This window comes from Podarcis cretensis (genome assembly GCF_951804945.1).
Source record: "Podarcis cretensis genome assembly, chromosome: 14".
Classification (NCBI taxonomy): domain Eukaryota; kingdom Metazoa; phylum Chordata; class Lepidosauria; order Squamata; family Lacertidae; genus Podarcis; species Podarcis cretensis.
Window position 1 is genome coordinate 41,979,316 of NC_137183.1, and position 15,261 is coordinate 41,994,576.

General features: G+C 41.8%; 1 protein-coding gene across 4 annotated transcripts in view; it reads left to right on the forward strand.

Moving 5' to 3' along the window:
• The window catches only part of IQCK (IQ motif containing K), a 39,801-nt gene that overhangs the window by 143 nt on the left and 24,397 nt on the right, over window positions 1-15,261 (forward strand). For 2 of the 4 annotated variants that reach the window (XM_079953994.1, XM_079953997.1), the window contains exons 2-6: window positions 685-779; window positions 2,354-2,495; window positions 3,213-3,310; window positions 9,906-9,958; window positions 10,223-10,300. In XM_079953994.1, coding sequence (XP_079810120.1) covers window positions 685-779; window positions 2,354-2,495; window positions 3,213-3,310; window positions 9,906-9,958; window positions 10,223-10,300 — 466 coding nt within the window. Of the gene's footprint in view, window positions 1-8; window positions 150-684; window positions 780-2,353; window positions 2,496-3,212; window positions 3,311-9,905; window positions 9,959-10,222; window positions 10,301-15,261 lie in introns of those variants that run through there. The other 2 variants (XM_079953995.1, XM_079953996.1) reach the window with 2 other exon arrangements.

Below are 15,261 nucleotides of genomic sequence, written 5' to 3' on the forward strand. Positions count from 1 at the left end.
CCTCCTCTCCCCTCCCCCCCCTCCGCGTTGCCCCCCTTTTGCCCGCATCTTCGGCAAATGCCTCGGTGCAAATTGGGGGCGTGATCTATCCAGACCTTCTCTAGGAGCAGGACCGCATTTAGGTTTGATGAGGCCCTAATATACTGTAGGTAAAGGGGCCCTTTAAATGTCCTGCTATCCTTTGTCAACAACAAATTGTCGCTGTTTTTGGTGTTGAATATATGCTATATGGTAATTTCTGGACCTAATAGGTCCATACACAACACAAAACACTGTTGCTGTATGTAGGTTTTATTTGTTTTGTTTTTTATCTTATACTTTGGACAGTGGCGTAGCATGGGTTATCAGCACCCGGGGCAAGGCAAGTAATTTGCACCCCCTAACCCATGGATTTGCGCCCCCTAACCCGTGGATTTGCGCCCCCTAACCCGTGGATTTCCCTAACCCCCAGATGTTGTGCCCGGTGCGGCCGGCCCCCCCTGCACCCCCCACGCTACGCCACTGACTTTGGAAATCTACATCCAGTCCCCCCCCCTTTAAATTTTTTGGGCCCCCCCCCAAGAGAGTGGGGCCCTAAGCTATAGCTTTTTTAGCTTATATGGAAATCCGGCACTGCCTAGGAGCAACGAAAACCTGACACTTTCACACACACACCCCTTTCCTTTCCTTTCTCCCCCTCCCCAGAATTTGAAGCAATGCAGCCTCCCCATCCTGACACTTTGGACCAGAAGAGGGAGGTTGCGCCCGAACCTAAGCAGGAGCCTGTAGTTACTTCCCAGGTAAAGACAATTGCTGTGTGAAGAAGCACTTTTTGTTTGTTATCCATCCTGTATCTTTCAACATTCAGCTTCATTTGGATGTCCATGCATCCTGGTGTTAGGAGAAAGTAAGAAACTCCCCCCCCCCCCTTTCTCCTTGCCATGTCTAATTTTCTAAACTTCTATCATGTCACCTCTGGCTCGCTTTTCCCCTCAACTGAAATGTCCCCAATTCTGTATGGATTCAGTTCCTCTCCCTTGGTGTCGATCCTCCAGCTTCAAAGGCACTGTATCACCAAATAGAGGCTGCAGCAGAACAAAAGATGGGGATTGGAGGCTGACCTCATGTTCTGTGCCTGGGCTCCCTGTAGGAAATGACTAGACATAGACTGTCAGTTTGATGTTTCCATTTGTTCATATCATTTGAATCTCTGCCATGAATTCAGGTAGAGACTGGAGATCTCTGCAGAATCATGCCTTCCCCCTGGTAATCCAGAGATGTATACAGTGGTACCTCGGGTTACAGACGCTTTAGGTTACAGACTCTGCTAACCCAGAAATAGTACCTTGGGTTAAGAACTTTGCTTCAGGATGAGAACAGAAATCATGCTCCGGCGGCAGCGGGAGACCCCGTTAGCTAAAGTGGTACCTCAGGTTAAGAACAGACCTCCAGAATGAATTAAGTTCTTAACCTGAGGTACCACTGTAATTTGTTATTGGCGCTGATAGTTGTTAGGAAACCCCTATTCCCCTTGCAGAGTTACAGTTCCCAAAGTGGTTTTAACAATCAGTCCCTCTTCTTAGGGAACTCTGGAAATTGAAGTTATGTAAAGCCAATAGGGATCTCCTATTGGCAGGGGGGACCCTGTTGTTGTTGCTGTCTCCAGCTACCGCCCAGTTGGCACAGACCAAGGACACTGCCTTCTTGGTGGTGGTTTCCTTTTCCTTTTCTTTTTTTGAAATGTCCTTCCTGGTGAGATGTGTCTGCCTCCCTCATTGACTTTCAAGAGAAAATTTAAAACATTCTTAGGTATTTCAGTTGGTTAGAGCATGGTGGTAATAACACGAAGGTTGCAGATTTGAACCCCATATGAGACACCTGTATATTCCTGCAGGGGGTTGGACTAGATGATCCTCAGAGCCCCTTCCAACTCTGCAGTTCTATGATTCCTGTTTGTCCAGGCATTTGATGGCTATGAGATATTGGCCATCACAGCCATGAAATTAATAATTGTGAGAATATACTACTGTTTTTAAATGTGTTTAGATGCTCTAAAAGTTTTAGATGGTTTTCAATTGTGTTTGAATGATTTAAAAGTGTTTTATTCTATATTAAATTGTACTGCTTTAACATTTATGTTTGCTACCCTAGGCTCTTCTAGAAAGAGGGGTGTGATACAAATTTAAGAAATGAATAAGTGGGGATTTATTTGGAGTTGGATCTCCTGTCCATTTATAACATTCTGTTCACTGCACTTCAATAGCTCCAGGCTATGCTTTGAGTCTGGATTCCTTTTTGGGATCAGCTTGTTAAAAATGTGTTGTTGTCGTTGTAATTATACCAGGGTATTTATATTATTAAATTTGATTTTAAGGAGGCTCCTGTAGGTGCTGAAACTTCACCAGATTTGAGTGGGGATCAGAGCAAATCACCTCTTACTGATGAATCGATTGCTGCAAAGACCCCTTCTCTCCTTTCCCTACCAACATCACCTGAGCTGCCTGACCTAAAAACCTGTAAGTCAGAGTACAGCTTATTTAGTATTTTTTATTAAATTTGTATATCACCCTTCATCCGAAAATCATAGGGCGGTTCACAACATAAAGATACAAAATGAGAACACAAAATACATAATAAAAAACAAGAACAAAAACAAACCAATAATCCCCCTTCCAAAAGACATTTAAAAGGGCATAGAATGTTAATAAGCCAAAGGCCCAGTTAAAGAGAAACGTTTTTGCCTAGTGCCTAAAGATCTGCAATGTAGGCACTAGTCAAGCCTCCCGAGGGAGAGAATTCCACTAATGGGGAGCCACCACAGAAAAGGCCTGTTCTTGTCTTGCCACCCTCTGGGCTTCACATGAAAATGGGTCTCAAATGGTGATTGCAGGATCTGAGCCAGTTCACAAGGAGAGAGGCATTCCTTGAGGTATTGCGGTCCTGAGCCATTTAAGGTTAAAACCAACACTTTGAATTTGGCCTGGAAACTAATTGGCAGCCAGTGCAGTCGCACCAGGATTAGTGTAATATGCTCAAACCGCCTTGCCCCAGCGAGCAACCTGGACATACTTAATTAGAATTGTACTTTTGCAAGACAAAAAAGTAGTAGTAAAATCAACCAGGGAGAGAAAGAAGAGAGACCCTGAACCTGGCCATAATGGCTTGGCTATGATGTGTGAACACAAACAATATCGCTGCATAAAAATGAATTCTCAAGAATAATTTTTGTCCAGGTACTCCAAGAGAATTATTGGAATGCTACATATTTCCTGTGCTTCTACCAGGAATGGCAGAACTGCTACATCAGGCTAAAAAGGAAAAATGTTTTGAGGTCAGTTTTCGGTAATTAATTTGTTTTCTGAAATGTAATGATTTCTTTTAAACTATTACTCTGTACCCACTTGACTGTAGTTCTCAAGACAGCTTATAGTATTATTATATACCAGCTTATAGTATTATTATGTAGCAGCCTTCCCCAGTCCAGCGACTGCAAGATGTTTTCAACAGCTTCCTTCATCCTTGACCATGTTGTCTGGGGCTGATGAGAGCTGTCAGCCAAAACATCTGGAGGGCACCAGGTTGGGGGAGACTGGTCTATAGGATGGCCATGATAAGTGAGGTCTCTCTGTGTGAGAGCAGCTGTGCCTCCAAATGCAGGCAAATTACAGAGGATGAACATCACTATCGTGCATTGCTTGTGAATTTCTCCAGAGGGATCAGGCTAGCCTCTGTTGCATGTAGAACACTGGGCTCCTGACAGATCTTTCTTTAGAAGATTCAGCCATTTATTATACAGTCATAAGATCCAATATTTATTTTATATCCTGCCTTTTGATCTAGTGATCCCCAAAGTGGCTTACAACAGATTGCAGTGATACACACACAAAAAAAAACCAAGCCCTTAAACCAGGTGTGGGAGAACCTTTGGTCCTCTGTATGTTGCTGAACTACAACTCCTATCATCCCTGGCCATGCTTGCCGGGACAGATAGAAGTTGCAGTTTGGCAACATATGGAGGTCCAGAGGTTCCCCAAACCTTCTTTAAACTCAATACATTCCCAGCAGCTCTTTGCACCGTGTCCAATGGATGTGCTTTCCTTCTGCTCTGACTTATGGAGCTGAGTCTTGTTTCTGGCAGAGGCCAGAGTGTGCATCCCTTCAGCTCTGCCATTTTCGGGGCGAAGCAAAAGCAGTCCTTGTGACATGAGACGAGCCGGCTGGATCAGACCAGTGGCCCATCTAGTCCCACATCCTGTTCCTACCATGGCCAACCAAATGGGAAGCTCACAAGCAGGACTCAAGCACTACAACACTCTCCCCCTCTGTGGTTTCCATCAACTGCATTAATAGCCACTGATAGCTTGATCGTCTATGAATTTGTCCAGTCCTCTTCTAAAGCTATCCAAGCCAATGGCCATCACTACATCTTGTGAGAGTGAATTCTGTTGTTTAACTTTGGAGGTTTTGATGGCCTTAGAGATCTGGATTCCGGAGGTTAGAAGCTGATCCCCTGGTTCCCCCCGTTAAGCGTGCCCCAGCGTGGAAGTGCCGCAGCATGAGTAAGGTTTTAAGGTTGCTAGTTTGTTGTTTCCTGAGCCTGGCTCCTGGCCAATTAAGTATTTTGCAAAGAGCACATGCAGGCTGTAGCACATGCCTCATTAGTGTGTTGAAATTGAGGGTCCCCGCAGGTTTAATGATGGGCTTTGCAGAAGCTAACCTTATTAAGTCTTCATTTCTATTGTATTTATTCTTTGTTTTCTGACTGGCTTATCATAGTTAAGATGCAGCTATTAATGGTACATTGATTTCCAACCCCCCTTTTAAAACACATGCACACACGTAACAGCAGCACGTTCCTTTAAAGCAATAACAACTTGGGCAATCTGAAACTCATTTCAAAATGACACCTGCAATTAAATAGCTGATAATAGAAGCCTAAGATCACTGTTGTGTATGTGTTTCTTTTGTAAAATTGGTTTCAATTGTATTAAACAGGGATGTAAAATGCTTTTTTTTTTTTGTATGCGACCGACTTCTACTTGTTCAATATTTTACTTTTATTTTAAAATGCTCATCTCTTGCCCTTCTGTCTCTAATAACATTCAAGGCTTCAGTATGCAATATACACGTAAAATGAAGTAGTGACAATTAAAAGAAGTGCCACAAAAAGCAGGGGGAGGGAAAACTCAAGATAAGGTCAGCAGAGAAGCATGGAGAACTTTATGGTCTTACAGTCTCATCCCATCTCTGAATGATAATGTGTATTCCTGCACTTACTTAAACATGCCGTCAACCACCTTGGCTGCATTTGGGAGTCCTCTTGCTCCTTCTACTGAGTCAGAGGGTGGGGAGTTAATTTCTGCCCCAAAGTCCTACCTTGATGGCGCTACCACTGTCAACAGCTTAGAGAATGGTCTGTATACAACTTGTAAGTCATCTTATAGCTGAGTACACAACATACATTTAAAGCACTTTCTCCCCCAAATAATCCTGGGAACTTGTGATGGGTGCTTGGAATTGTTGCCCTGTAAGGGACGCGGGTGGTGCTGTGGGTTAAACCACAGAGCCTAGGACTTGCCGATCAGAAGGTTGGCGGTTCGAATCCCCATAACGGGGTGAGCTCCCGTTGCTCGGTCCCTGCACCTGCCAACCTAGCAGTTCGAAAGCACGTCAAAGTGCAAGTAGATAAATAGGTACCGCTCCAGCAGGAAGGGAAACGACGTTTCCGTGCGCTGCTCTGGTGTGCCAGAAGTGGCTTAGTCATGCTGACCACATAACTCGGAAGCGGTACGCCGGCTCCCTTGGCCAATAAAGCGAGATGAGCGCCGCAACCCCAGAGTCGGCCACGACTGGACCTAATGGTCAGGGGTCCCTTTACCTTTACCTTTAAGGGATAAACTACAGTTCCCAGGATTCTGGGGTGGGGTGGGGAATGTGCTTTAAATATATGGTATGTACACAGGCTATGCTAAATATTTTGAGAGTTGATGCTATTGTTTGCAAAGGAAAGAAAGCATAATTGTTACTTGTAATTGCCTTTTGAGGGGGAGATGAGGAGCTGTTCATCAAGATATTAGCATAATTTTTGCACTGTATTGTCTCCCAAGGCATAAAACAAAAGCGATAAAGAATGGAAAATTATTCTCATTGTGAAAATAGTTTCAAACACATCTGCTGGTTAACAATACACATTGTATAGAGGTTTCCTGTGCATATCCGGATTTGTTCAGTATCACACAGCTGTGCCAAATACAAACTTCATTTACTATTTTATTTTCTGGCTGAGAAACTCCTGGAGCTTGAAAAATAGATGGGGGCTACCTAGTTTGTAGATGGGGTTCCTAGTTGTGATTTCATGAGCTTCCTTGATGTTACATTCATGACATAGCATAGAAGATGGATTGGGGGAAGCCGGGTTCAGCTCAGTTGGATACAAAGCTCTCTGACCACCCAGAACCGACTGTGCTGTCTGTTACTTTTTCAGCAAGGGACTTTCCTTCCCATTGACACTAGACGTGACCTAACGGGAGTTCTGCGATAACAACTCCCAATCATTTCATCTGTTTCCGATGTTCAGCCTGTGAGTGTGCTGCTTATGTAGCACAAGAGACAGGATTTGGCAGGCCGATGGAAACTCTCAAGTGTTGTTGAATCCTTTTTTTCGGGGGGGGGGGTGAGCTAAAAGCAAAGAAATGGAAGTCTGGAGAAAGTTCCAATGCTTCTGGTTCTGTAGCATCAATGCGGCTTCTAAAAGCATCCAAGCAGCAGACATTCCATCAGGCTACAGCAAAGGGAGAGATGAGACAGCAGGGTCTACTCTGTTGTCATTGCTGAGATACCAGCTCCATCAGGCTCTTTCCTTTCTTCTGCCATCTACCAGCAGCTATTCCATCAGGGTACAGCAGAAAGAGAGAGGGGAGAGCAGAGCCTACTCCATCAGCTCTACCAAAAAAGCAACTCCATCAAGCTCATTCCTATCATCTAGCAGTAGACATTCCATCAGGCTCCAGCAGCCATTTCTCCTTCAGTCCTTTCTTATACCCTCATCAGAAGTTCATTATAAGAACTTTGTAACTTTTTAGAACTGGCTCCTGGATTTGCTTATATTCCTCTTCCCTTCTCAACCCCTTCATCTTTTCGTTGGTGTGTCTTTTAGATTGTAATCCTGAGGTCAGAGAACTGATTTGTTTGTTATTGATCTGGGAGCCTTTTTGGCTAAAGAGCAGGGGGTGGTGAAGAAGAAGAAGATTTAAATAAGTGAATAACAAATAAAACTTGGAGTTTCTCAACAGCCAGTAGTTGTTATTATACTGTATTGTTATTTTTCTGGCGAAGGAGCAAACTTTACTGTGAAGCAGCACACTGGGCAATTTTTCACCGGAAATATAAGATTTGACTTGTGAAGTGGGAGGGGATAGAGGAAAGCTTATAAGTGTCTAGATTATTACTTTGGCTTAAAATAGACACGGTATTAAAAGACATGGTGAGAATTTACTCCCAGCCCATTGCATAATCCAGCAGGAAATTATCTCCCAAAAATCCTGATAGAAGTGAATGGCGTAAGAATGCAAGAGCCCTGCTGGATCAGGCCAAAGGCCCACCTAGTCCAACATCCTGTTCTCACAGTGACCAGCAAGGTGTCTATGGGACATCCACAAGCAGGATTCCTGCATTGCAGGGAATTGGACTAGATGACCATTGGGGTCCCTGCCAGGTCTATGATTCTATGACGGCCCTCTCTCCACTTGTGATCATTATTATTTATTCAATTTTCATTCATCTGAAGATCAGAGGGTGGTTTACAGCATAAAAACACAAAATGAGAACACAAAATACAGAACGAACCAACCAATAACCTTTCCCCACCTCGGCACAAACACATTTAAAAGGTTACAGATAGTTCAATCAGCCAAAGGCCTGGTTATAAAGGAAAGGTTCTGCCTAATGCCTAAAGATATGTTACAAAGGTGCCAGATGAGCTCATTCCACAAATGGGGAGCCACCACAGAAAAGGCCTGTTTTCGTGTTGCTATCTTCTGGACCTCTTTTGGAGAGGTCACACGAAAAAGGACCTCAGATTATGATTGCAGGTTCCTGGTTGGTTAATATGAGGAGAGGCGCCACCAGGGGTTCAAATTTGGCCTGCAATATCGTTTCCACCTCTTCCTTCCCATTCCTTTTTTCCTAATGCATCCTGTCTTTTTTCTTTAGACTGCAAGGCTGAAGGCATGGACTACTGATTTTTGTAAGGCACCTGGGAAGCCTTTTTGTCTGAAGAGTTGGGGCACAAATGCCTTGAATAAATAAGCAACCCCCCCTCGACGTCAGGGGTGCTGCTTTTGAGTCGCGCTCGCTGATGAGCACAGCCGCAGAGTAGAACCCTGGAGGTTTCCTTGCATTAACTCTCTTAATCCCCTCAATCCAAATGGCCTGTTCTTGGAAACTGTAATCCCAGGAAAGGATTTGCTTCTGCTTCCGTGTCATAAATATCAACTTAAGGGAGCACATTTCTTTTACTTTCAGAGCGGGGTGGAATAAGAAGCAGCTTCCAATGCGGATTCCCACCCTCTAAAGCTGCTTGTAAATTCCAGCAGATAATGAAAGCCTAGCTAGGCCTTAATCCGGAGACATAGATAAAGAGCATGCAAGAGACTGCATGAGTTTCTGGCAGTGTCCTCTTTGGTTGCTCCAAACAATACAGAGCTGAGATGGGGAACTTGCAGCCTGCGGCCTTCCGTCTCATTTCATGTGGCCCTCGGTATAATCCATCTTGCCAAACACTGAAGCAACTCTTTCTTTCTGAACTGCCACTCTGAGAATCATAAAATTGGAAGGGACCATGTGAGTCATCTAGTCCAACCCCCTGCAATGAATGAATCTTTTGTCCAACTTGGGGCTCGAACCCACGACCCTGAGATTTAAGAGTCCCATGCTCTACCGAGTGAGCTATCCCAGACTTCCTCTTCTACCTCATGTGTGTGCTTGTGTCAGAGAGAGAGGAGGGATGCAGTGGAACAGAGAGGAGGGGAAATTATGCAATCCTGCTAAGCAGGAGTGGAGAACCTTCCGGGGGCCACATGCCAGTTGTGGGAAGGGGCCAAAGTGGGTGGAGCAAGGAATGTAACTTCTATATTTATATAGTAGGCTAGTTTCTAAACACACACACTCGCCTCTCTACCATTCTCCATCCAAGCAGGACAGAAGTTCAAGGATGCATTTCAGCCAGGCAAAAACTCTTGAGGATTTGCAGTAGGGCTGGCACTGGGTGTGGCCTGGGGAGAGAGACCCAGATAGTTTAGGCTGGGGGGGGGGGCTGCATTCAGCACAGCAGCGTAGCAACCCCCTGCAACCCAGAATCTAACCCCCGATGCACAGACGCACTAAAGACTCGCTTGCCGCCCTACAACCCCCAAACGCCCAGTGCGGATCACCACCACCCTGCCCCTGGCTATCTACGTTACTGATTCAGCACATGGGCCTGCAGTTCTCTACCCCTGTTGCCAACAATGCCCACCTTTGGCTCTGGTTCTTTCCGCCATTGGCCCCAGCTCCATTCCCCGTTGGCTGCGACCCCAATTGACTTTCCTCCTGGGTCAAGAGCCCTACATAAGAAAAACGTTCCCAGGCCTGGCAGAGGTCGATAAACCACGATGGGATCATTGTAGGAAGGGATCTATCTTACCTATCTATGGGATGCTTCTATCCAAACCTCATTTGTTGTTAATAATAATAATAGTAATAATAATAATACCTCTGACATGTGTTACAAGGCGACATATAAAATTATAATGAAAGCACAAAAGCTAGCAGAACTAAAAACAATACAAAACAGGCACCTGTGGCAGGGGCCTGTTCATTCCACTGGGAAAGCTTGCTGGCTGTTGCTCTGACATTGTCTCATTTTTGCGTCATCTTCTGTCTTGTAGAGGAAAAGGACAAGATTCATTGCCTTGGATTTCCTAACTGAATGGCTATACAAGTAAGTTACTTAAGCTTTGAAATATTAAACCAGGGGCAGCCAACCTGGTTCTATCTAGATTTTGATGGAGTACAGCTTTAAAGAGCTCCAGCCAACCTGGTAAAAAGTCAAGGACAGAATCAAACAAAATCTGGAGGGCACCATGTTGGCCATCTCCATATTAAACGTTCCTAATTTCCCCCCTGTTAGTGAACCATTTTGAGACCCATGTGTTTGATTTCCTTTTCTAACGGTGCCTTTTTAACCTCATGGCGGCCCGATCAGCCACAACCCAAAGAGGAAAGACGAACCGTTTGTTGAGTTCTTCGAGATCCCTTTTGTGAAGGAGTGGCTAAAGGACCAGTAAGTATAATACAGGAATCAAATACAGTATGCCTGCCCCCCTCCCCCCCCCTGCCTGCTCATCTTGCCCCCTATCTGGCAAACCTCAGGATAGAGCTCAGTCAAAGTGTCCCCTTTTCAATTGCCTTTATTATTCATGTGTAACAAAGACTCTCTGACATGCATGCTAATTTGGTAGCCACCTTGTTCCAAGGCATTTTTGTCCATGGTTAATTTGCGCAGAAATTGAAAGGGAGAATGCTGAAGGATTCATTATTCCTGAACCCGGAGAGGAGGGTTCTTTAAATTGCCTGCTATTGTTCTGATTATTGTTATACGAATGAACAAATATTGTTTACTGGCGCAACAGTTTGACAACACATCTTTTTTTGTGGGGGGTATTCTGTTGATTCAAAGGGTTCCTTCAGAGTGGGGCCAAATGCGTTTCCACTGTAGCACTTTTGCAACTATGAATAGGATAAGCAAGACTACCTAAATGGGTGATGGCATGTGAATCGGGCGGCAGTGTCACCAATGTGTTTGCTGCCCTGGGCTCCTTTGGGAGGAATAGCAGGATATCATTTTAAGGAACAAACATGTAAATATTTTTTTTAAAAAAATTCTTTTTTATTGAATTTCCTTTACAACCAACAAAAATATCAAAACCCATACATAGAGAGCGAAAAAATTAAAAAGGCACCAAAAATAAAGAAAAGACAAAACAAAAAAGACAGAAAAACAGATATGCATGACAAAAACCATTTCGAACATACAAGCTGACTTCCTTCCCTGCTGGATTCGGTTTTCTTAATTAAAAAACTCCGTTTTCTGCAGCTGGTATTGTTACTGGATTGTACATCGTAAGTTTTATAACAGACCTGCTTTAGTTGTTAAGTTTCTATGATTTCCTTCTATATATGCCATAAATTTATTCCAGTCGCCAATAAACTTTGTATATTTTTGGTTTCTAATTTTTTGTGTCATTTTTGCTAATTCAACAAATTCAAATAATTTAGATTGCCACTCCCTCACCGTTGGAATATTTGTACTTTTCCAATTTTGTGCAATTAGTATTCTGGCCGCTGCTGTCGAATATTGAAACAAGGTTTTGTCTTCTTTTCTGATTTCATCCCCAATAATTCCTAATAGAAAGGCTTCTGGTCTTTTAGGAAAGGTGTATTTAAATATTTTTTTTAACTCATTATAAATTAAGTCCCAAAATTTCTTCACTTCCTCACACGTCCACCACATATGAAGGAAGTTACCCTCTTTTATTCTACATTTCCAGCAGGCCTTGTTTCCTGTTTTGTACATCTTTCCTAATTTTACTGGCGTTATATACCACCTATATATCATCTTTTCTAAATTTTCTCTAATTGCAACACTCGCCGTAAATTTTATCCCATTATTCCATAATTTTGACCATTTTTCATATTCTATATTATATCCCAGGTCCATCGCCCATTTTATCATAACATTCTTAACTTCCTCATCTTTAGTGTCCCATTCCAATAATATGTCATACATTTTAGATAGTAACTTAATTTTGCTTTCAATTATTTCTATTTGAAATTTGGATTTCTTTTCATTTATACCTACTTTTTTATCTTCCGTCCATCTTGCATTTATTTGATGATATTGTAGCCAGCCTGTTAGTTTTCCTTTCAGATCTTCATATGGTCTTAATATCCAGCCGCCTTCAGATCTTATCAGTAGGTCCTCGTAAGTCAATCTTTGCCCTTCCATATTTGTTTTTTTAATTATTAGGATATCTGTTGGTGACAACCACCACGGTGTTTTCCATTCTAGAATTTTTTTGTTTTTCTCCCAAACTTCATATAATGGTCCTCTAATAATATGGCTTGAAAACCCTTTGTGTACCTTTTCTTTGTTTGACCATAAGTAGGCGTGCCAGCCGAACCTATTGTTGAATCCTTCCAAATCTAATAGGTCAGTGTTTTCCAAAGTTATCCAATCTTTAACCCAACAAAGGCAGGCGGCCTCAAAATATAATTTTAAATTCGGGACCGAGAAACCCCCTCTTTCTTTTCAATCTGTAAGTAATTTGAATCTAATTCTTGGCCTTTTCCCTTGCCATATAAATTTCGAAAGAGTTTTCTGCCAATCCTTAAATATTTTGGAACCTCTAATAACTGGTATGTTTTGAAACAGGAACAACATTCTTGGGAGTACATTCATTTTTATTGCCTCCATCCTACCTATCCACGAAAGTTTGACTCTGTTCCAGACGTCTAGATCTTTTTTTATTTCTTTCCACATTGTTAAATAATTGTCTTGAATTAGATTTATGTTTTTTGGTGTAAGCCATATTCCTAGATATTTTATTTTTTTGGTCACCTTAATTCCATGTTTTGTCTCTAATTTTTCTCTTTCGTCTTTTCCCAGATTCTTAATCATCATTTTTGTCTTTGATTTATTCAATTTAAAGCCGGATAGTTTGCCATATTCTTCCAATACTTCCAGCGCTTTGCTAATACTTTTTTGCGGGTCTTCCAAGGATAGCATCAGATCATCTGCATAGGCTTTTAGTTTATATTCTTTTATTCCTACTTTAATCCCTTGAATCTCTGGTACTGTTCTTATTTTATTCGCAATCACCTCTAATACCATAATAAACAGAAGCGGGGAGAGGGGGCATCCCTGTCTTGTCCCTTTTCCGATTCTAAATGTGTTTGTAAAGTTGTTATTTATAATCAATTTGGCGGATTGGTTCGAATATATTGCCTCTATACCTTTCAAGAACTCGCCCTCTATCCCAGCTTTTTCCATACTTTTTAGTAAGAACGACCAAGAAACATTATCAAATGCCTTCTCTGCGTCTATGAATATCAACGCCGCAGGTACTTCATTTTTAGTTTCCAAATATTCAATTATATTTATAGCGTGTCTTACATTATCTTTCAAAAACCTATTTGGGAGGAATCCTGCTTGATCTTTGTGGATTAAATTTATTAAACACTTTTTCAATCTATTCGCCATGACCTCTGCAAAGATTTTATAATCATTATTTAATAATGATATCGGCCTGTAATTCTTAATATTCAATTTATCCGTATCCGGTTTAGGGATTAGCGTAATATGGGCCTCTCTCCAGGATTCTGGTATTCTTCCTCCTCTAAGGATATTATTCATAGTGTCACAAAGCACTGGTGTTAGTTGACTCTCCAAAACCTTATAGTATTTGGCAGACAGCCCATCCGGTCCCGGGGCCTTCCCTAATTTCATTTTTCTTATTGCATTCTGGATCTCTTCTATTTTTATAGGTTTATTTAATTGAATTCTTTCTTCTTCTGTTATGGTCTTCCCACTGCAATCTTCTAAATATTTTTCTATTTGAACTAAATCTTCATCTTCTTTTTTGTACAGTTTCTCGTAGAATTTGAGAAAATTTTCTTTTATTCTTTTTGGATCTTCTATCAATTCTTCCTCTATTTTTATCTTATTTATCACATTTTGTTTTTGCCTTCTTCTCAATTGCCAGGCCAATAGTTTACCCGTTTTATTAGCTGATTCAAAATATTTTTGTTTCGTTAACTTGATTTTCCATTCGATTTCTTGATTTGTTAACATTGAGTATTGTGTTTGTAATATTTTTATCATTTGTACGTTTTGTTCATCTCTCGGATTTTCTATTAGTTTTTTCTCACAAACTCTTAGCTGATTAAGTATCTCCTCTTTCTTATGTTCTCTTATCTTCCTCTTATAATTGTTTTGTTGGATGAAGAACCCTCTTAAAACGGCCTTACTGGCATCCCAAACTACCTCTATATTTGTTTCTGTGTTAAGATTCAGGTCGAAGTAATCTTTTAGGGTTGCTTTGGCCTTTTCAGTAATTTCTTCACTGTCTAATAAATATTCATTCAATCTCCATCTGAACCCCTCCTGTGATACACCTTTTATCTCCAACATTATCGAATTATGATCAGAGAGGGTTCTTGGTTGAATTTCACATTTTACAGTTCTTAAAGTAAGTTCTCTTGAGATCCAGATTTGGTCAATTCTGCCCCAACTTTTATGTGCTTCTGAGAAGAAAGTGAATTGTTTCTCTAATGGATGTTTATGTCTCCAGATGTCTATTAGATCCAAATTTTCTTCCAAATCTTCAAATGATCTTGGTAGTTTCCCTTGGTTGCGCTTTTTCTTTTCTGTTTGTCTATCAACTTCTGGCACTGGCACGGCATTGAAGTCTCCCAATAATATCGTCCTGTTGCTTTCTAACTCTAGTAGGACCTGCTCTAACTTCTTATAAAATTCTAATTTGTTTGAGTTTGGGGCATATATGTTTACCACATTGAGTTTTTCCCCCTGGAAGTTAATTTGTACTCCCAGTATCCTTCCTTCATCATCTTTATAAATCAGTTTAGGTTCCCATTTTTCATTGACATATGTTGCTACTCCTCTTTTTTTCCCCACCGTGGAGTAAATAAATAAGGTGGTCCCTCCAGTAAATTAATAGAAGGAGATTGGGGTGCTTCCGAAACACTGGATGTGTGGGGAGTTGTAATAGGAGGAGTGTTGCATAATATTAAGCTATTCTAGAGCCTAGCTCAAAGTCACCTGCCGCTTTGCAAGTGTATGAAAGGAAATAGCCTTCATTTCTGCATTTGTGTGGTTTCCTGTGCCATCTGCCCACGGCCAGCTGGCACATGGGCATTTGACTGGGGTTACAAGAGCGCTTCAGTTTGTTTGCATTATGAAGTACCTCCAAACACCCTCTTGTTGAGCTTTTCATCCTCCGCTATTGACCCTCCGAATTCTCAAAAGTTCCTCAGGGGTTTAATTCCTGCTTCTGTCTGTCTGTCTGTCTGTCGATCCATCCGATGGCTTTTTTGTTCTACTAATAAATTGCAGAACTGCACATAGCAATTTTTCTCTGGAGGCTAACATGCATGCCAAGTGTATGTGGAACAACATTCCCTCCCCCCCCCCCACCTTTTATCCTTTTCATATTCTAATTGACC